Genomic DNA, 23,486 nt, shown 5'->3' on the forward strand with positions numbered 1-23,486 from the left:
GCAGTGCCAGAGTATCCAGATGGCACCAGAAGTGCCAGGGCACCGCCCTGCCCAAAGGGCATGCAGCTGAAGGCCATCCGATCCCTTTCGAGACTCCCACAAGTGCCGTTCCGTCTGGTCCCCTTGTGTGCAGGAGTCACCTTGCAACACCTTGCATTGTGAGCCGGGTAGTGGAGCCTCCTGGCTTTCAACAACCACGTTACTCCGCGGTGAGCTTCTTTTTTGGCAGAGTGTTGCCGGAAGATCGGTCATTGACCTATACTAGTGTGCATTTACATGGTCATCGGTCTTATGCTGTTCAGCAGTGCAGGACATCAACCATGGGCCCTATTCAGCCTTCAGCTAACGTTTACACACATCTGCACTTTCCACCAGAAGTCACTAGATAGTGATGCAGGATTGGAAACCTGGTTGATTTGATCCCATTCTAATTCTAGTGATGATAACACTGAGTTAACTCAATACCTTTTAAGTTGCCATTAACTCCGAAATGCAGCAAACTGGCACGAGTGATGACGTTCAGTTTCACAGTGAAAATTGTTTTTCATAAACATGGCAAATTGTGCTAAAATATCTTTATCCTCCATGTTCAGCACATTTTGTAAATCAATGAGGTCTCTCACATGGATAGCAAAAGAAAATTTAAGTACGTTGGTCTGTATTTACTGCCATTAGTTCAATTGTAATAAACACATATATCTGCTTTTAATTAAAGACTACCATCTGAACTATTGTGTTGCAAAGTACTTTAGTACCTTTAGAAACCTCAAACATTGTCTTGACAGCAAAACGTCCATCATTATTCACTCCATTCTTTTCTCCTTCTTCAGGGACTGTGGCAGTCGATATGGTACTTGTTTAGATGAAGCTAAAATCATGTATGCATGGGCTCGAAATGCTCCGCCCACACGATTACCTGCTGGTATGTTTCTTTTGAAATTAATTACATTTAAATGTGGGTACTTTATATCAATATCTGTATCATTATCAATTTACCCTTCAGCACTATTTTCTCTTTCCACCATCACCTCAATTGTACCCATAATTACACCATAGCCAATTACACCATCCCTCTAAGTTGCTGCCATGCAGCAATCCTTAACTTATGCAGTGAAACAAACAGGCCATGCACAGCAAAGACAAATTAGAGGGAGCGTTGTCCATTGACCTTTTTCCTCCCTTTTATGCCATCCCTTGGCAAAATCATTCACAAATTAGACTTGGGGGCAGGCAAAGGCCAATCAGCCTTTTGAGCCTGCTCCACCATTTGATAAGATAACATAGAAGATAGGAGCAGAAGGAGGCCTTTTGGCCGTTCAAGCCTGCTCTTCCATTTATCACGATCATGGCTGATCATCCAACTCAATAGCCTAATCCTGCTTTCTCCCCAGAACCTTTGATCCCATTCTCCCCAAGTGCTATACCGAGCCACCTCTTGAATATATTCAATGTTTTACCATCAACTACTTCCCGTGGTAATGAGTTCCACAGGCTCATCACTCTTTGGAGAAGAAATGTCTCCTCATTTCTGTCCGAAATGGTTTACCCTGAATCCTCAGACTGTGACCCCTGGTTCTGGACACACCAATCATTGGGAACATCTTCCCTGCATCTACCCTGTTTAGTCCTGTTAGAATTTTATAAGTCTCTATGAGATCTCCCCTCATTCTTCTGAACTCCAGTGAGAACAATCCTAACCTAGTCAATCTTTCCTCATATGACAGTCTGGTAAACCTTCGCTGCACTCCCTCGAGGGCAAGAATATCCTTCCTCCGAAAAGGAGACCAAAACTGCACACAATATTCTAGGTGTGGCCTCGCCAAGGTCCTGTAGAATTGCAGCAATACATCCCTGCTTCTGTACTTGAAACCTCTCGCAATGAAGGCCAACGTACCATTACCTTCTTTACCGCCTGCTGCACCTGCATGCTTACCTTCAGCGACTGGTGCACAAGAACACCCAGGTCCCGCTGCACACTCCCCTCTCCCAATTTACAACCATTCAGGTAGCAATCTGCCTTCCTGTTTTTGCTTGCAAAGTGAATAACCTCTCACTTATCAAAATTATACTGCATCTGCCATTGATTTGCCCACTCGCCCAACCTGTCCAGATCATCCTGTAGGATCCCTGCATCCTCGTCACAATTCACCCTCCTACCGAACTTGGTATCATCTGTAAACCTTGAGATGTTACATTTTGTTTCCTCATCCAAATCATTAATATATATTGTGAATAGCTGGGGTCCCAGCACCATTACTGTGGCACCCCACCAGTTACTGCCTGCCAATTTGAAAAGGACCCATTAATCCCGACTGCTTGTTTCCTCTCTGCCAACCAGTTTTCTATCCACCTCAATGCACTTCCCCCAAACCCATGCGCTTTAATTTTGCACATTAATCTCTTATGCGGGACTTTGTCAAGTCCAAATATACCACATCGACTGGCTCCCCCTTGTCAACTGTACTGGTTACATCTTCAAAGAATTCCAACAGATTTGTCAAGCATGATTTCCCCTTTATAAATACAAGCTGACTCTGACTGATCCTGCCACTGCTTTCGAAATGTTCCACTATAAATTCATTTTTTAAAAAATATATATTTATTAAAGTTTTTCAACACAATTTTTCTCCCTTACATACAATAACCCCCCCCCGTAACAAGAAAAAAAGAGAAATCGCGCAGAGCAAGATATATACATGGAAAAAGGATATATTTGCACAGCTTTGTACACTGGCCCTCACCCATACGTGCCAGTTTCCCCAACCCTTCATGTTATCTCTTGCTCATCCACCCTCCCAGGCAGTCCCCCCCCCCCCCCCCCTCCCAGGACGTTCCCCCCCCCCCCCCCCCCCAAGGTTGCTGCTGACCGACCTTCCTCTAACGCTCCGCGAGGTAGTCTAGGAACGGTTGCCTCCGCCTGTAAATCCCCTGCGCAGACCCTCTCCAACTTTATGAACCCAGCCATATCATTTATCCAGGCCTCCAGGCTGGGGGGCTTCGCCTCCTTCCACATTAGCAAGATCCTTCGCCGGGCTACTAGGGACGCAAAGGCCAGAATGCCGGCCTCTTTCGCCTCCTGCACTCCCGGTTCGTCCACTACTCCAAATATTGCTAGCCCCCAGCTTGGCTTGACCCGGACTTTCACCACCTGAGATATTGCTCCCGCCACTCCTCTCCAGAACCCCTCCAGTGCCGGGCATGACCAAAACATATGGACATGGTTCGCCAGGCTCCCTGAACACCTTCCACATCTGTCCTCTACCCCAAAGAACCTACTCAACCTCACCCCCGTCAAGTGCACTCTGTGGACCACCTTAAATTGTATCAGGCTGAGCCTGGCACACGAGGAGGAGGAATTAACCCTACCTAGGGCATCAGCCCACAGACCTTCCTCGATCTCCTCCCCCAGCTCCTCCTCCCATTTACCCTTCAACTCTTCTACCAGCGCTTCCCCCTCTTTTAACTCCTGGTGTATTTCCGACACCCTGCCCTCCCCGACCCATACACCCGAGATCACCCTATCTTGAACTTCTTGTGCCGGGAGCAACGGGAATTCCCTCACCTGTCGCCTCACAAAAGCCCTCACCTGCATATATCTAAAGTCATTTCCCGGGGGTAATTCGAACTTCTCCTCCAGTGCCCCTAGGCTCGCAAACGTCCCGTCAATGAACAGGTCCCCCATTCTTCCAATCCCCGCCCGATGCCAGCTCTGGAACCCCCCGTCCATCTTCCCCGGGACAAACCGGTGGTTACCCCTGATCGGGGACCACACCGATGCTCCCATTGCACCCCGGTGCCGTCTCCACTGGCCCCAGATCCTTAGCGTTGCGGCGACCATTGGGCTCGTGGTATACTTTGTCGGCGAGAGCGGCAGCGGTGCCATCACCAACCCCCCCAGGCTCGTTCCTTTACAGGACGCCATCTCCATCCTGTTCCATGCCGCCCCCTCTCCCTCCATAACCCACTTGCGGATCATCGCCACATTTGCTGCCCAGTAGTAGCTCCCCAGGTTTGGCAGCGCCAACCCTCCTCGGTCCCTACTGCGTTCCAGGAACCCCCTCCTTACTCTCGGGGTCTTATTCGCCCACACAAACCCCATAATACTCCTGCCTACTCTCTTAAAAAAGGCCTTAGTGATCACGATGGGAAGGCACTGAAACACAAACAGGAACCTCGGAAGGACCACCATTTTGACCGACTGCACTCTACCTGCCAGTGAGAGCGGTAACATGGCCCATCTTTTGAAATCCTCCTCCATTTGCTCCACCAACCTTGTCAGATTCAGTTTATGTAGGGTCCCCCAACTCCTGACTATCTGGATCCCCAGACACCGAAAGCTCCCCTCCACCCTCCTCAGCGGTAGGTCCCCTATCCCTCTTTCCTGGTCCCCCGCCTGTAATACAAAGAGCCCACTCTTCCCTACATTGAGCTTATAGCCCGAAAACTCCCCAAACTCCCTTCGAGTTTGGCCTCCATCATCCCCTCCATTGGATCCGCCACGTACAGCAACAGGTCATCCGCATATAGCGACACCCGATGCTCTTCTCCCCCTCGGACCACCCCCTTCCATTTATTAGACTCCCTCAATGACATGGCCAATGGTTCGATCGCCAATGCAAACAACAGGGGGGACAGGGGGCACCCCTGCCTCGTCCCTCGGTACAGTCAAAAGTACTCCGACCTCCGCCGGTTCGTCACTACACTTGCCATCGGGGCTCTGTAAAGGAGCTTAACCCAATTGATAAACCCTACCCCGAACCCAAACCTGCGCAGCACCTCCCAGAGGTACTCCCACTCTACTCGGTCAAAGGCCTTCTCCGCGTCCATAGCTGCCATTATCTCTGCCTCTCCCTCCTCCGATGGCATCATTATCACGTTTAAGAGCCGCCGCACATTGGTGTTTAGTTGCTTGCCCTTTACAAATCCTGTCTGGTCCTCGTGGATTACCCCCGGGACACAGTCCTCGATCCTCGTGGCCAGCACTTTTGCCAGCAACTTAGCATCCACATTGAGGAGCGAGATCGGTCTGTACGATCCACATTGCAGTGGGTCCTTGTCCCGCTTTAGGATCAAAGAAATTGTCGCTTCCGACATTGTCGGGGGCAGGGTCCCCTCCTCTCTTGCCTCATTAAAGGTCTTCACTAGTAGCGGGGCCAACAGGTCTGCGTACTTCCTGTAGAACTCCACCGGGAACCCGTCCGGTCCCGGGGCCTTCCCCGCCTGCATACTCCCCCAAACCCTTGCTCAGCTCCTCCAACCCAATTTGTGCCCCCAAACCAGCCACCTCTTGCTCCTCCACCCTCGGGAATCTCAGTTGGTCTAGGAATTGTCTCATCCCCTCTTCCCCCGCTGGGGGCTAGGATCTGTACTGCTCTTCATAAAAGGCCTTAAATACCTCGTTTATTTTCGTCGCACTCCGAACCGTGGCTCCCCTTCCATCTTTGACTCCCCCTATTTCCCTCGCTGCCATCCTCTTACGGAGCTGGTGTGTCTTTTCCCCATACTCGTAGGTCACCCCCTGCACCTTCCTCCACTGTGCCTCCGCCTTCCCTGTGGTCAACAGGTCAAACTCCTTGATTTGGAGCGGTCTAGTGCTGCATCCAACACTGTATTGAAGTCCCCTCCCATTATCAGGCCTCCTATCTCCAGGTCCGGAATGCGCCCCAACATGCGCTTCATGAATCCTGCATCATCCCAGTTCGGGGCGTATACGTTTACCAACACCACCCACATCCCTTGCAGCCTACCGCTCACCATTACATATCACCCTCCATTGTCCGCTACAATAGTCTTGGCCTCAAATGACACCCGCTTTGACACCAATATTGCCACCCCTCTATTCTTCGCGTCCAGTCCCGAGTGGAATACTTGTTCTACCCATCCCTTTCTTAGCCTGACCTGGTCCACCACCTTCAGGTGTGTCTCTTGGAGCATGGCCACGTCCGCCTTCAGTCCCTTTAAGTGCGCGAACACTCGAGCCCTCTTCACCGGCCCATTCAGGCCCCTCACATTCCACGTTATCAGCCGGATTGGAGGGGCTCTCACCCCCCCCCCCCCCCCCAACGCCCCGCCGACTAGCCATCTCCTTTTCTGGGCCAGTCCCATGTCCACGCCTCCCTCACCCTCCAGTCCCCCAGAGGGGGGATCCCCGTCCCGACCACCTCTTCTGTGTCCCATTCCCTTTCGGCCAGTGCAGCAGCAACCCTTTCCCCCCCCCCTCCCCTCCCCCCGCTAGACCCCTGTCTAGCTTTTTTGCTCCCCCCCCCCCCCCCCATGTCACTCCCGTAAGTCAGCTGACGCCTGCTGACCCCCGCTTCCCCCGCTGTCCCATTGACCTCCCCGCGTGGGAGTCTCCCAATCCATATGCATTCCTTCGTTCCCCTTCCCGCCTTTCTTCCCGCGCACGGGAAAACACCCCGCGCTTTCCAAAGCCAGCTCCGCCCCCTCTGGCGCCGCTCCTGTCGCAGCCTTGTCTCTCTCCCCCAGCCCATGTAACATTTCCTGCGCGTGATTGACCCCCTATATACAACAACCATCACACATCAAACCTCAAACATCCCCCCTACCCTCACAAACCCTCAGTTACAGTCCAACTTTTTAGTTTGTATGAAGGTCCACGCCTCTTCAGGCGTTTCGAAGTAATAGTGTTGGCCCTTGTATGTGACCCACAGTCGCGCTGGCTGCAGCATTCCGAATTTCACTTCTTTCCGCTACAACGCCGCTTTGGCCCGGTTGAAACCCGCTCTCCGCTTTGCAACCTCCATGCTCCAGTCCGGGTATATTCGGATCTCTGCATTGTCCCACTTACTGCTCCGCTCCTTCTTGGCCCATCTCAGGACCCACTCTCTGTCCATGAACCGGTGGAACCTCACCACCATCGCCCTTGGCGGCTCATTTGCCTGGGGCTTCTTCGCCAGCACCCGATGTGCCTCGTCCAACTCCAGCGCCTCGAAGGGGCCTTCGTGCCCATCATCGCCTCGAGCACGTGCTCGCGTATACCCCGGCATCAGCCCCCTCCACTCCCTCAGGGAGACCCAGGATTCGCAGATTCTTTCTCCTCGACCTGTTCTCCAGGTCTTCGAGTCTTCCCACCCACCTCTTGTGTAGTGCCTCGTTCTGCTCCACTCTCACCGCCAGGCCCACGAGCTCGTTCTCGTTCTGACTGACTCTTTTCTGTACCTCCTGGATCTGAGCTTCGTGGACCTTCTGGGTGATCCCGAGTCCTTCAGTTGCCGAAAGCATAGGCGCCAACATCTCCTTGCGCATCTCCTCGCGCTGCTCCTCGAAGCAGCGCTTGATGAACTCCTGCAGCTCCCCTTTGTCCCTGGCCGCCGCCATTTTGTTTTCTTTCCCTCGCTTCTCCCGTTGCTCCAGTGCCGCTCCTTTGGCCGTTACAGTTCTGGTCCGTTTAAAAGGTCTATGGAAACTCCTGAAAAAGGTCTGAGTGTCAGTTCCAGGCGGGAGCTGCCGAATGCGCGACCTACTCCTCCATGGCCGCCACCGGAAGCCTCGTCCCTGCTTCTTCAATGGCCCTGGTAGATCCTTTCACAGTTGTTCCCTCTGCTGCTAGAATTCACCTTTGATAGAGTCAAGTCAGATTGCAGCTTTAAGCTTGCCCTTCCCCCGCCTGCATGCTGGAAGAGGCCCTTGTCTAAACCTGTAGCCAAAGCCAAATCCTTTACTGTTTCTGCCGGGTCTGGCAGCCAAAAGACGTAACATTCCTGGGGGACACTGTCAGGGGAATGCTGCAGTCTTTTTGCCACACCGGGAAATGTCAAACAAATGCCGTGGGGGCCCTGTAAAAGAGCCCAAAAGTCCGTTCCAAGCGCGAGCTACCGAATATGCGACCTAGCTCTGCATAGCCGCACCCGGAAGTCCCACTATAAATTTCTTGATAATGGATTCACAAATTTTCCCCACTACCGATGTTAGGCTTACTGGTGTATAATTCCCTGCTTTCTCTCTACCTCCCTTTTTGAATATCGGAGTGATGTGAGCTACCCTCTAATCTGCAGGGACTGTTCCAGAGTCTATGGAATCCCGGAAGATGACCACCAATGCATCCACTATTCCCAGAGCCACCTCCTTAAGCGCTCTGGGATGCAGATTCTCAGGCCCTGGGGATTTATCCACCTTCAATTCCATCAATGTTCCCAGCACCATTTCTCTACTAATAGAACATAGAACATAGAACAATACAGCGCAGTACAGGCCCTTCGGCCCATGATGTTGCACCGAAACAAAAGCCATCTAACCTACACTATGCCATTATCATCCATATGTTTATCTAATAAACTTTTAAATGCCCTCAATGTTGGCGAGTTCACTACTGTAGCAGGTAGGGCATTCCACGGCCTCACTACTCTTTGCGTAAAGAACCTACCTCTGACCTCTGTCCTATATCTATTACCCCTCAGTTTAAAGTTATGTCCCCTCGTGCCAGCCATATCCATCCGCGGGAGAAGGCTCTCACTGTCCACCCTATCCAACCCCCTGATCATTTTGTATGCCTCTATTAAGTCTCCTCTTAACCTTCTTCTCTCCAACGAAAACAACCTCAAGTCCATCAGCCTTTCCTCATAAGATTTTCCCTCCATACCAGGCAACATCCTGGTAAATCTCCTCTGCACCCGCTCCAAAGCCTCCACGTCCTTCCTATAATGCGGTGACCAGAACTGTACGCAATACTCCAAATGCGGCCGTACCAGAGTTCTGTACAGCTGCAACATGACCTCCCGACTCCGGAACTCAATCCCTCTACCAATAAAGGCCAACACTCCATAGGCCTTCTTCACAACCCTATCAACCTGGGTGGCAACTTTCAGGGATCTATGTACATGGACACCTAGATCCCGCTGCTCATCCACACTTTCAAGAACTTTACCATTGGCCAAATATTCCGCATTCCTGTTATTCCTTCCAAAGTGAATCACCTCACACTTCTCTACATTAAACTCCATTTGCCACCTCTCAGCCCAGCTCTGCAGCCTATCTATATCCCTCTGTAACCTGCTACATCCTTCCACACTATCGACAACACCACCGACTTTAGTATCGTCTGCAAATTTACTCACCCACCCTTCTGCGCCTTCCTCTAGGTCATTGATAAAAATGACAAACAGCAACGGCCCCAGAACAGATCCTTGTGGTACTCCACTTGTGACTGTACTCCATTCTGAACATTTCCCATCAACCACCACCCTCTGTCTTCTTTCAGCTAGCCAATTTCTGATCCACATCTCTAAATCACCCTCAATCCCCAGCCTCTGTGTTTTTTGCAATAGCCTACCGTGGGGAACCTTATCAAATGCTTTGCTGAAATCCATATACACCACATCAACTGCTCTACCCTCGTCTACCTGTTCAGTCACCTTCTCAAAGAACTCAATAAGGTTTGTGAGGCATGACCTACCCTTCACAAAGCCATGCTGACTATCCCTGATCATATTATTCCTATCTAGATGATTATAAATCTTGTCTCTTATAATCCCCTCCAAGACTTTACCCACTACAGACGTGAGGCTCACCGGTCTATAGTTGCCGGGGTTGTCTCTGCTCCCCTTTTTGAACAAAGGGACCACATTTGCTGTCCTCCAGTCCTCTGGCACTATTCCTGTAGCCAATGATGACATAAAAATTAAAGCCAAAGGTCCAGCAATCTCTTCCCTGGCCTCCCAGAGAATCCTAGGATAAATCCCATCAGGTCCCGGGGACTTATCTATTTTCAGCCTGTCCAGAATTGCCAACACCTCTTCCCTACGTACCTCAATGCCATCTATTCTATTAGCCTGGGGCTCAGCATTCTCCTCCACAACATTATCTTTTTCCTGAGTGAATACTGATGAAAAATATTCATTTAGTATCTCGCCTATCTCTTCAGACTCCACACACAATTTCCCATCCCTGTCCTTGACTGGTCCTACTCTTTCCCTAGTCATTCGCTTATTCCTGACATACCTATAGAAAGCTTTTGGGTTTTCCTTGATCCTTCCTGCCAAATACTTCTCATGTCCCCTCCTTGCTCGTCTTAGCTCTCTCTTTAGATCCTTCCTCGCTACCTTGTAACTATCCATCGCCCCAACCGAAACTTCACACTTCATCTTCACATAGGCCTCCTTCTTCCTCTTAACAAGAGATTCCACTTCCTTGGTAAACCACGGTTCCCTCGCTCGACGCCTTCCTCCCTGTCTGACCGGTACATACTTATCAAGAACACGCAGTAGCTGATCCTTGAACAAGCCCCACTTATCCAGTGTGCCCAACACTTGCAGCCTACTTCTCCACCTTATCCCCCCCCAAGTCACGTCTAATGGCATGCCCTTCCCCCAGCTATAACTCTTGCCCTGCGGTGTATACTTATCCCTTTCCATCATTAACGTAAACGTCACCGAATTGTGGTCACTGTCCCCAAAGTGCTCTCCTACCTCTAAATCCAACACCTGGCCTGGTTCATTACCCAAAACCAAATCCAACGTGGCCTCGCCTCTTGTTGGCCTGTCAACATATTGTTTCAGGAAACCCTCCTGCACACACTGTACAAAAAACGACCCATCTATTGTACTCGAACTATATCTTTTCCAGTCAATATTTGGAAAGTTAAAGTCTCCCATAATAACTACCCTGTTACTTTCGCTCATATCCAGAATCATCTTCGCCATCCTTTCCTCTACATCCCTAGAACTATTAGGAGGCCTATAAAAAACTCCCAACAGGGTGACCTTTCCTTTCCTGTTTCTAACTTCAGCCCATACTACCTCGGAAGAAGAGTCCCCATCTAGCATCCTCTCCGCCACCGTAATACTGCTCTTGACTAGCAGCGCCACACCTCCCCCTCTTTTGCCTCCTTCTCTGAGCTTACTAAAACACCTAAACCCCGGAACCTGCAACATCCATTCCTGTCCCTGCTCTATCCATGTCTCCGAAATGGCCACAACATCGAAGTCCCAGGTACCAACCCATGCTGCCAGTTCCCCTACCTTGTTTCGTATACTCCTGGCATTGAAGTAGACACACTTCAAACCACCTACCTGAACACTGGCCCCCTCCTGCGACGTCAAATCTGTGCTCCTGACCTCTATACTCTCATTCTCACTTACCCTAAAACTACAATCCAGGTTCCCATGCCCCTGCTGCATTAGTTTAAACCCCCCCAAAGAGCACTAACAAATCTCCCCCCCAGGATATTTGTGCCCCTCAGGTTCAGATGTAGACCATCCTGTTTGTAGAGGTCCCACCTTCCCCAGAAAGAGCCCCAGTTATCCAAAAATCTGAATCCCTCCCGCCTGCACCATCCCTGTAGCCACGTGTTTAAATGCTCTCTCTCCCTATTCCTCATCTCACTATCACGTGGCACGGGCAACAACCCAGAGATAACAACTCTGTTTGTTCTAGTTCTGAGCTTCCATCCTAGCTCCCTGAAAGCCTGCCTGACATCCTTGTCCCCTTTCCTACCTATGTCGTTAGTGCCAATGTGGACCACGACTTGGGGCTGCTCCCCCTCCCCCCTAAGGACCCGGAAAACACGATCCGAGACATCACGTACCCTTGCACCTGGGAGGCAACATACCAAACGTGAGTCTCTCACGCTCCCACAAAATCTCCTATCTGTGCCCCTGACTATAGAGTCCCCAATTACTAATGCTCTGCTCCTCTCCCCCCTTCCCTTCTGAGCAACAGGGACAGACTCTGTGCCAGAGGCCCGTACCCCATGGCTTACCCCTGGTAAGTCGTCCCCCCCACAAGTATCCAAAGCGGTATACTTGTTTCTCAGGGGAACGACCGCACGGGATCCCTGCACTGACTGCTTTTTCCCAGTCCCTCTTACAGTTACCCACCTATCTCCAATCTTTGGTGTAACTAATTCCCTGAAGCTGCTATCTATGACCCCTTCTGCCTCCCGAATGATCCGAAGTTCTTCCAACTCCAGCTCCAGTTCCCTAACTCGGTCTTGGAGGAGCTGGAGATGGCAGCACTTCCTACAGGTAAAATCAGCAGGGACACTAACTGCATCCCTCACCTCAAACATCCTGCAGGAGGAACATTGCACTCCCTTCCCTGCCATTCCTCTAACTTTCTACCAAGATCTGGCTAACAACTAAATTAAATTTTTATAAAAAATAATAATAATATAATAAAATATGGTACTTACCTCAGACCAATGGGTTTTATTATTAGGTTAGAGGAGGAGGGCGGGTGGGAGACACTACACGTGTAGTGTCTCGGGTTTCCTCTCCACCAGAATTTATTGGTGAGGGTCTTCCCAGACGTCCGCGGGTCGACTTCCTGTTCCCGCCTAAAAAATTAATTTAAAAAAAAGAAAAATTCTCAGCTCCTGCTGAAATTGACTAACCAGCCAGCTCCACTCCCGCCGAAATCGACTGGCCTGCCCCTGCAAAGACAAGTGCTTTTAAAGGTTGACTTACCTCCCAGCAACCTCTCCCTCAGTTGATCTCCCTCAGTTCTTCCCTCTCACTAAGCTTTTCACTCTCCAGCATTTCTGGTATCTGATTTGTGTCCTCTTTTGTGAAGACAGAACCAAAGTATGTATTCAATTGCTTCGCAATTTCTTTGTCCCTTATTATGCATTCCCTTGTTTCTGTCCATAGGGGGCCTACGTTTCTCTTTACCAATCTCTTTCTCTTCAGATATCTATACAAACACTTAGTGTCAGTCTTTATGTTCCCTGCGAGCTTACTTTCGTACTGTACTTTCCCCTTCTTAATCAATCCCTTTGTCCTTCTTTGCTGAATTCTAAACTACTCCCAATCCTCAGACCAATTATTTTTCTTGACCAATCTGTCTGCTTCTTCCTTGTATCAGATACTATTTCTAATTGCCTTTGTCAGCCATGGATTGGCCCTCTTACCCATTTTGCTTTTTTGCCAGATAGGACTGAATAGTTTCTGCAGTTCCTCCATGCGTTCCTTGAATGTTTGCCATTGCCTATCCACTGTCATCCCTTTAAGTAACTCTCCCCAATCTACCAAGGCCAACTCACGCCTCATATCCTCATAGTTTCCTTTATTTAGGTTCAGCACTCAAGTCTACGAATCAACTACTTCACTCTCCATCTTGAAAAAAAACTCTATCACGTTATGGTCGCTCATCGCCAAGGGGCCTTGCACAGCCAGATTGGCAATGATTCCCTTCTCATTACACAGTACCCAGCCTAAAATGGCCTGCTCTCTAGTTGATTGCTCCACATAATGGTCAAGATAACCATCCCGTATACACTCCAGGAATTCCTCCTCTACGGCATTGTGGCTAATTTGATTTGAAGATTAAAATCACCCATGATCACCGATATTTCCTTATTACATGCATCTCTAATTTCATGTTTAATGCCATTCCCAACATCACCACTGCAATTTGGGAATAATAGCTGGTCTATAGTCTCAACTCTTACTTGTCTGCCTCTCACAGCCCTGGACTCCCTTGTCTGTCAAAAATCTATCGAATTTAGGACCAGCTTCAACCGATTTGGGACCATAAACAGCGATGCCCAGAACAAACTCCTCATCGCCTCTCTTGACCCGTTTCTTCACTGCCTCTCTGCTGTCACACTGCTTGTTAAGTGTTCATTATTGGATGAGCCTCAGTTTCCTCTAGCTGAAGAAAGGACAAACTGGCATGTATATAGTCTCCTTCATGATCCCTCAATACCCCAGTATGCATCACAGCCGCATTAATATTGTTAAGTTGTAATCGGTATGTCATCTTGAACAGCAAGTTTCCACACCAATAACTAAATGAGCTAAATAAGCAGAAAAAAAAATTAACTGTGTTCATTGAGTGTGTGGAATGGAGAAAATATTTGAGAACCTTTCTCCTCATTTCATTTAATAGAATAGTGGAATTGTGTGGAACGAGGGAGAGTTTCTGGCTCAGCGTGCCTGTATCAGCTCTTTGGTAGTTCTATCAGTTAGTCCCACTCCCCTGCTCTTTCCCCATGGTCCTGTAGCTGCTGCTTTTTCAAGTATGTATGAATTCTCTTTTTGAAAATTGTTGTAAAATCTCATTCCACCATCCTTTCAGGCAGTGCATTCAAGACCATTTTAACTTGGTGAGTGAAATCAAAAGAAACTCCATGACCTGTTTAGCGGTGTATTTTTTGGCATCTGCTGCGCCATGACCAACTGCGCTATTTAACAGGAATTTGATGTTTATTTTGGCCATGGGATGAATGCCCCGCACTTACCTTATTTCCTGCCCCGCCCTCTCCACCCTGACTGTCCAACACCACCTCTCTGGCCCACCCAGTGCCCCTCCCCTCCAGCTCCCCGCGCAAATCCCCCATTCCCCTCCGACTCGCTCCGCACCCCTCCCCTCGCCTCCTCTCTGGCTCACCTCGCCCCCTTCCCTCCGGCTTGCCCCACCCCCTCCCCTCCCTTCTGGCTCGCTCCGCCCCTCCCCTCCCCTCCGGCATACACCCCCCCCCCTCCGGCTCGCCCTGCCCCCTCCCCTCTGGCTCGCCCTGCCCCCTCCCCTCTGACTCACCCCACCCTCCTCCCCTCCCCTCTCCTCTCTTGCCTGCACCCCTCCTTTCCGGCCCCCTTGCACCTCTCCACCCGATGTCCCCTGAGATTGCCTGAACCACTTACCTTTGAAACTCACCTGCTCCTTTTAAATTGCCCCTTTAAACATATTCTTTATGGCAGCTAGTCATAAAAAAGGGACATGTTTTACCTCTCTGCATTTAGTTACTCCTCGCAGATACAGCCGGGAGTATGCGTCGCTGCCCCTGTCTCACTCAACCTGAGTGAGGATGGTTGGGCAAGACACGACTTTGGAATTACAGTGAGGGTAAGGTCAGCCGCAGCGGCAGTCTGACATGGAATTACAGTGAGGGTAAGGTCAGCCACAGCGGCAGTCTGACAGAGATTGCCATTCTGAGGAAGTTACAGGCCTTTATGCCTCATTTGAAAGCATCCATTTTGCCAGGAACTAAATAACTAAGCAAGGCCAACTTTGATTGTAGTGGTTGGAGCAAAAATAATTGCTCCAACCACTCCAACCACTCTTCCCTGACTTGATGGCCTACTCCTGCTCCTAGTTCTTATGTTAACAAATGAGCCATCTCTCAGAGGATGATGAAATGCACCGATACCTCTTGTCAGCTCTCAGAGCAGGAGTGCAGATAGCTGAATCTTACCACTGCAATCTGATGAACATTTCTCCCAATGTTCATCAGAACCACATTGAGTGTGGTCAGTCTTGTTAATGAAGGTTGATCCACAACAAGAGGCATGTTCTTAAATGAGAGCTGGGTCATTAAGGGGTGATTTTAGGAAGCCTTTATTCACATAAAAGGGGGTCAAAGTTTGGAATATTCCCTTCACCAAGAGATTACCTAGGCAAGATCAATTGAAAACAAGATTAGTAGATTCTTATAAAACAAGGATATTACAGGATAATGACCAAGGAGGTAGAAAGGGTTGAGGGACAGATAAATCATGATCAAATTGAATGGTGGAAAGGTTTGAATGTTGAAATGGCTAATTTATGTTCTATTATTAGTGAAGAATGAGACAGACGAGAGTGTGCCACCAATGTCTTGGCACTATATCCACTCCCTATGAGCCATATTATGAATACATTCTGGTACAGAACTTGCCCATTGAAAAGTCAATTCCTCCATTTACAAAGATCTGGGGCACGATTCTCTGAAATGGAGACAGAGTGTTCGCGTCGTCGTGAACACCGTCGAGGTTCACGACGGCGCGAAACGGCCCCTATCCCGACCGATTTAGGGGTCGGAAAATGGGCTAGGAGCGGTGCTGCATCATTTACGCGCGCCAGGCCTTGGCGCCCACGCATGCGTGGTTGCCGTCCGCCCCGCAAGAAGATGTCAGACGGATCTTGCGGGACTGTGGAAGAAAGGAGGTCTGCCTTCGAGAGGCCGGCCCGACGATCGGTGGGCACCGATCGCGGGCCAGACCCCATTTGAGGCCCCCCACCCGGTGCAGGATCCCCCCCCCCCCCAGCGTTCCCGCGCTGTTCCCGCCGGCAGCGACCAGGTGTGGACGGCACTGGGGGGAACCCGCCGTTTTGGGCAGGCCCATCCGGCACTGAGAATCGCGGGGGTACCGGCGAATCGCCAGTTTGGCTGTCTCGGGCGATTCACTGGACCGCGCCGCGCAAAACGCGATTGTGCTGATCTGGCTGCTTCTGTGAATCGCGGGAGGGCCTCGGACCGGCGTCGCGGGAAAATTTGGCGACCCAGGCGTTTCTCTGAAACAGCGCGGGAGCAGAGAATCGCGCCCCTAAAGTTGCTGCCCCAAATCAAATGCCCATACAACCAGTGCATAAAAAGTAAGTTCACACTTGTGTGAGGAGCTCCAATTGGAGTGTGTGCACTATTAATTTACGTCAATGGCCCTTTTGATTCTTATTCTCTGCAGTTGCCTGCACATGGTAATTTAAAGGGGGTTGACTTATGTATGACCTGTCCCACGACATTTGTGCGGGGGTGCACAGAATATTGGTTTCAAGTTGTGAGAAGTATTTTTTGTGTAAAATTGAAAAAAATAATTGCTCCAACCACTCTTCCCTGACTTAACAAATGAGCCATCTCTCAGAGGATGATGAAATGCACCGATACCTCTGTCACCTCTCAGAGCAGGAGTGCAGATAGAACAAAGAACAAAGAAATGTACAGCACAGGAACAGGCCCTTCGGCCCTCCAAGCCCGTGCCGACCATACTGCCCGACTAAACTACAATCTTCTACACTTCCTGGGTCCGTATCCTTCTATTCCCATCCTATTCATATATTTGTCAAGATGCCCCTTAAATGTCCCTATCGTCCCTGCTTCCACTACCTCCTCCGGTAGCGAGTTCCAGGTACCCACTACCCTCTGTGTAAAAAAACTTGCCTCGTACATCTACTCTAAACCTTGCCCCTCTCACCTTAAACCTATGCCCCCTAGTAATTGACCCCTCTACCCTGGGGAAAAGCCTCTGACTATCCACTCTGTCTATGCCCCTCATAATTTTGTATACCTCTATCAGGTCGCCCCTCAACCTCCTTCGTTCCAGTGAGAACAAACCGAGTTTATTCAACCGCTCCTCATAGCTTAAAATCTTGCCACTGCAATCTACAATTAAAAAGATAGCTGAATCTTGCCACTGCAATCTACAATACTGCAATCTCACTGCAAGAAGAGAACCGTGCTACAAAGGCTTTGGATCAGCCAGTTGCATTCCCACAGCCAGTTTCATTGTAGCTATCAGTTTTTTTTAAAAATCTGCTTAAACAATTTGAAGGTAGGCCAAAGCTGCATTTGCCAACCTATTAGCCATTTGACTAGATAAATTCTTTGTCTGAAATTAAATAGTAGATTAATAAATATTGCTTTTCAATACTTGCAGAATCTTCAAAAACCAATACAGTTTTCCAGTTGTAATTCGTTAAGGGTGAAGCAGTATTTCCTCAGATTGTTCTGTGCCCAAGAGGTGCCTGTGTCTGATTTATTTTCTATAAAGACAAAGGCACAATTCTAGCCATAAAAATGAAATGGTGTGAATAATTTAATAAGAACATAGGACGTAGGAGCAGCAATCGGCCATTTACGGCGCTTCAAGCCTGTTCTTCTACTCGATAAGGTTATGGCTGGTCTGATTGTGGTCTCAACTCCAGCTTCCCGTCTGTCCCGCATAACTCTGGATTCCCTTGTCTATCAAAAATCTGTCTAAATCAGCCTTAAATAAATGTAATGATCCTGGGTAACAGAATTCCAAAGACTAGCAATCTTTTAAGAGAAAATCATTTTCTTACTTCTGTCTTAAAGGGAGGAGACCTCTTATTCTTAAACTGCTACCTGGTTCTAGTCTCCCCTACAAGAGGAAACATCTTGTACCCTATCAAGTCTGGTCACCAGTACAGAATTCAGGCAGAAATAATTGTCACTGAAGCATTCGTGGTCTTAGAGTTACAAAACTGACATCCTCTTTGTAGGAATCAAGAAACTACTAGGGCCTGTCTGCAAATCGGTCTGCAAATCTTGGGCGGAATTCTCCAACCCCCCCACCGGGTTGGAGAATCGCCGGGGGTCGGCGTGAATCCCGCCCCCGCCGTTCTCCAAATTCTCCAGCCCCCCAAAAATCACCCCGGTGTGAATCGCGCCGCCCGCCTCGGAGAATGGCGGGGACCGGAGTGACTCAATGGGCCCCGGGGCCGCCGAATTCTCCGGGCCGCAATGGGCTGAAGTCCCGCCCATTTAACGAGAGTCCCGTTGGCGTAAATCAAGGTTGGTCCCTACCGGCGGGACCCAGCCCCATGGGCGGCCTCCGGGGTTCTCGGAGGGGGGAGGGGGGGGGGGCGCGGGGTGACCTGGCCCACGAACGGGGCCCACCGATCCGCGGACAGGCCTGTGCCGTGGGGGACTCTATTCCTCCGCATCGGCCGCTGTGGTCCTCCGCCATGGCCGATGCGGAGAAAACCCTCCCGCGCATGCGCCGGGATGACACCAGCACATGCTGGCGCTCCCACGCATGCGCCAACTCGTGCCGGCCGGCGGAGGCCCTTCGGCGCTGGTTGGCGTGGCGCCAAGCCCCTTCCCCGCCGGCCGGTGGGGCGCAAACCACTACGGGGCGGGCCTAGCCCCTGAAGCTGCGGATGATTCGGCACCTTTGGGGCGACCCGACGCCGGAGTGGTTCATGCCACTCCTCGGCGCCGGGACCCCTCGCCCCGCCGGGTAGGGGAGAATCCCGCCCCTGGAATGTCAGTAAAGACGTAGGCAGTGCTTTGACAGGATGTTGGTCTGGATTGCAGTTGGATGCTTTAAGACTATTTATGAGCTGAGAGATTTAATGCATAAGGCATTCTGTATTTAAATAGTTGATGTGGAGGGGGTTAGGGGGACTGGTTGAGGGTCTTTATACATTTAAACAGTCTAAAGGCCGGTGTGGTGATGTCTCATCTGACGGTGAAACATTAGGTGAGGCCTGGGAAGGGTTGAGAGAGTCAGGTTTTCCATGGTGGTGGCAGACCAGGGGGGCAGGTACGTAATTGTAATGGGGTGTTAGCAGGGAGGTTGGTGGCACTAGTGAGCGTATATGGCCCCAACTGGGATGATGCAGGGTTTGTGAAGAGGGTATTGGGAGCCATCCCGGGTTTGGATGCCCACAAAGTAAGAGGTTGAGGAGGGGGGGGGGGGGGCGACTGCGACTTTTTCATGTTGGGGAAGGTGTTATTGGCCGTGGTCAAAGGGTCTGAGTATTCAGCGATATTGATTTTGGACCATGCGCCGCATTGGGAAGATGTCGTTCTGGAGAAGGGGATGGCTCAGAGGCTGGGGTGGAGAATGGACATGGGTCGAGGAATATAGGGGTTTAAGTGCACGGGGGAAGTTTCGCATTCAGTGATTTGGGAGGCTCTGAAGGCAATAGTAAGGGGGGAGGTGATTTCATTTAAGGCTAAGGTGGACGAGGAGAGAGAAGAGTGCCAAAAATTGATAGCGTAGATGCTGGAGGTTGATGGGTGGTGCGTGGGGGACATGGGCCCCGTCCTCTTGGCCAGGAGGAAGGAGCTTCAGGCTAAGTTCGACCAGTTGTCCACAGGGAAAGCAGTGTGCCAGTTGAGAAGGGCGAGGGAGGCGGTCTATGAACATGGGGAGAAGGCAGGGCATATGTTGGCCGGCCAGCTCTGGAGGGAGGCGGCGCCGAGAGAGTTATTCAGGTGCTGGTTATGATGGGGAAGCTATGGTGGTGGCCGCAGAGCAAATCAACAAAGTATTTGAAGAGTTCTACAAGAATTTATATAGGTCGGAGCCACCGGGAGAGAAGCTAGAGATGAGGGACCGGTTGGAGTACCCGAGGTTGGGTGCAGAGGACAGGGCAGGGCTGGTGGGGCCGTTGGGGGAGCAGGAAGTGAAGGAGGCAATTGGGAAGATGTAGTCAGGGACGGTGGCAGGGCCGGATATTGGTTTCCAGTGGAATTCTATTAAGAAGTGTAAGGATAAATTGGCGCCGCTGATGGTGGGAATGTTGGAGGATGCGATAGGTAGGGAGGTCTTGCCACAGATGTTGGGGCAGGCTTCGATTGCCGTGCTGTTAAAGAAGGATAAGGACTTGTGGATTTTGGGTCGTACAGGACCATGGGCGAAATTCTCCGGATGGCGCGATGTCCGCCGACTGGCGCCCAAAACAGCGCAGATCAGACGAGCCAGGCCAGGCCACCGTGGGGGCACCCCCTGGGGCCAGATCACCCCGCGCCCCCCCCCCCCCCCCAGGACCCCGGAGCCCGCCCTCGCCGCCTTGTCCCGCCGGTAATGTAGGTGGTTTAATTTACGCCGGCGGGACAGGCATTTTAGCGGCGGGACTTCGGCCCATCCGGGCTGGAGAATCAAGCGGGGGGGCCCGCCAACCGGCGTGGCGCGATTCCCGCCGAATCTCAGGTGCCGGAGACTTCGGCCACCGGCGGGGGCGGGATTCACGCCCGCCCCCGGCGATTCTCCGACCCAGCGGGGGGTCGGTGAATCTCGCCCCATATCCCTATTGAATGTCGATGTCAAGATATTGGCAAAGGTTCTGGTGGCAAGGTTGGAGGGGTGTCTCCCCAAGGTGATAGGAGCGGATCAGATTGGGTTTGTGAAGGGAAGGTAGCTATTTTCGAATATGAGGAGATTGTTAAATGTGATCCTGACTCCTGCGGAGGGAAAGGAGACGGAAGTGGTGGTGGCACTAGACGCAGAGAAGGCGTTTGATTGGGTAGAGTAGGGTGCTGCTTTTCGGGTGTAGTGAGGCCGTTCGATCGAGCCCTCTGTGTTTACTCGGCACACCGTGGCCGATAGAAGCCGGGGCACCCCACTCCCGGGATCTACCCAGAATGCAACGCCTCATGAGATCTAACTCAATCTTGTGGGACGTTGCGATGTAAATCCTTCCCATTGTGGGCGGGATCACTTTTTGGCAAATCTGCAGATTAAAGAAAGACAGCTAGTTTCACTTTAATGTGCAGATTCCTGAGATACCTGAGGCATTGGGATCTATCCCCTTTGATCCCTTGCAATCAGATCACGAGGCTCACTGTTAGACTGCAGAAATAAATCACATGACTCTCTTCATTTACCTTAAATTTAAAACCGCAATCCCAAAATATGACAATTTTCTGAATCTTACAATTGTAACAACCCAAATTAGCTACACCCACCTCTGTTATTTCGATAAGAGCTTCAATACTGGCATCTACCTGCTTGTGTGGATGATTGACAAGGTATGTTGCATCTAGGAAGAAACAGGATAAATAATACCTGCCAACTACCACCCTATTGTCCCCCCTGACCATCAATCATCAGTAAGTAATGGAATGAATCATCAATAGTTTCAGCAACCACGTGAAACACTTCTCAGTGAAACACCATTCAATAAAATCACTGCTCCAGACCTCATCATAGTCTTGGTCCAGATATAGACATGCACCAAATGCCAGAGAAGAGATGGAAAATGACTGACATCAAGGCAGCATTCAACAATGCACAGCATTTAGATGTCTTCACAAAACGTAGGTCAGTGGAAGAGTCAGTAGAAAATCCATTCAGTACCATGCAGACAGAAAGGAAGAGGTGTGTGGTTGTCAATCAATTACTGCTCCATGAAACTGTTTTATAATGACTTGCCTTCTAGGGTTGGGTGGTCTGTGCTCAACTCTATTCACCACCGCTCTGCTAAGTAAGTAACCTAGGATATTTTAGGTTCTGGACAACATCCAGACAGGACCATGTGAAACAGGCTAAATTTGACGCACATCAGTGCCTACTAATGTTCATTGCTATAATCCCCATAGAGCCCAATAAGGTTTTAAAAGAAATTAACAATGGAAATTAGTGAACGACAATATTTAATGTTTTACTGTAGCAAACAAGTTAAGTTCAACATGGATCAAACATTACTTAACAGGTTTAACAGGAAGCCTAAGTCCCAGCTACCCCAACTTTCCAGTAGGCTCTGTTCTTCCTGCCATGCCAAATCAAATTACCCAATGTCCTTGAAAATCATTCCAGCATCCCTTGAGAGAAGCTCCAGTGTCCTTTCAAAGTAGTTCCACTCTGCCTGAGTATTTGAGAACCAATATACTGACTTCCATCAGTAAGGCCCATTTCAACACCTTGATCCTTAAATCTTTAATGATATCGAACGCAAAACAATATTTTCTTGCTCTTCACAGTAGTAGCTTATTTTTTTTCCTGCTCCCCTTCGCTCCCTCTCTCTCACTCTTTATATGTCTCTGTCCAAAAACAGCTGTCCTTTTTCTGTGTCAACATTGGAGATAACTGTTGCTTGCTTTTTGATAGAATTCATTCTGGGTTCCTTTCCTAAGACCAACCAGATCACATCTGAAGTTTAGTATGACCATTATTCCCTTTGCCAAACATTCTGTTTCACATTAATTTAAAAAAGACATTTTGGAACATAACCATCCTGTAAAGTCCCGCATTTGTAATAACATCAAGAACAAGGCAGACTCAACTACATGTTGCTGGCCTTCATTATCATCAGGTTCCCACAGTCAACATCTTTGGGGTCTGTCATGTGAGAAATTGGTGTTTATAAATGGGTGTGTATATAAATATCTGTAGTGAGAGTACCTTTAAGAAATGGGTGTTTACTATTGCAGTGATGTCAGAGAGTGGGTAGAGCTGGGCTGTCTGTCAGCTTTTTACTTTAGTTTTTGAGCAGGCTACAAGGTGTGTTTTAGTTTCGTTTTCAGAGCTGGATAGCTGCAGTCACAGCCAGAAGGTGTATGAATCTCTCTCTGAAATCAAAAGACTGAATCAATTCTGGTGATTTAAAACTAATAACAGTAGTGACTTTAACCTGATGTGCTTCTGGTAAAAGGTGTTTTAAGTCGTATGGATGTTAAAAGGAAAGCTTAAAGGATTACTTAGTGTTGTAGTCTTTGGGGATCGATCCGCCTTCTCTCTTCGCAAATCTAACCCTGGATTGCAAACCCGTCGCCACCAGGAGCAGACGGTACAGCACCCAGGACAGGACCTTCATCAGGTCCAAGGTCCAGCCGCTGCTTCAGGAAGCCATCATCGAGGTCAGCAACAGCCCCTGGAGAGCCCAAGTGGTAGTCATTAAAACTGGGGAGAAATACAGAATGGTAGTGGACTACAGCCAGACCATCAATCGGTACACGCAGCTCGACGCGTACCCCCTCCCACACATATCTGATATGGTCAATCAGATTGCACAGTACCGGGTCTTCTCAATGGTAGATCTCAAATCTGCCTCCCACCAGCTCCCCATTCGTAAATCGGACCGTCCATACACTGCTTTCGAGGCGGACGGTCGTCTCTATCACTTCCTCAGGGTTCCCTTTGGCATCACTAACGGGGTCGCGATCTTCCAAAGGGAGATGGACTGAATGGTCGACCGGTACGATTTGCGGGTCACCTTCCCGTACCTAGATAACGTCACCATCTGCGGCCATAACCAGCAGGACCACGATGCCAACCTTGCCAAATTTCTCCACACCGCCACTC

The 23,486-nt window shown here is 49.9% G+C and overlaps 1 protein-coding gene across 10 annotated transcripts in view; it reads left to right on the top strand.

The window, feature by feature from the left end:
* Nucleotides 1-23,486, top strand: part of pam (peptidylglycine alpha-amidating monooxygenase) — a 445,162-nt gene that overhangs the window by 214,853 nt on the left and 206,823 nt on the right. For all 10 annotated transcript variants that reach the window (XM_072516372.1, XM_072516375.1, XM_072516373.1 and 7 more), the window contains exon 6: nucleotides 831-922. In XM_072516372.1, coding sequence (XP_072372473.1) covers nucleotides 831-922 — 92 coding nt within the window. The remainder of the gene's footprint in view (nucleotides 1-830; nucleotides 923-23,486) is intronic.

Source organism: Scyliorhinus torazame, chromosome 9 (genome assembly GCF_047496885.1).
Source record: "Scyliorhinus torazame isolate Kashiwa2021f chromosome 9, sScyTor2.1, whole genome shotgun sequence".
Taxonomy (NCBI): domain Eukaryota; kingdom Metazoa; phylum Chordata; class Chondrichthyes; order Carcharhiniformes; family Scyliorhinidae; genus Scyliorhinus; species Scyliorhinus torazame.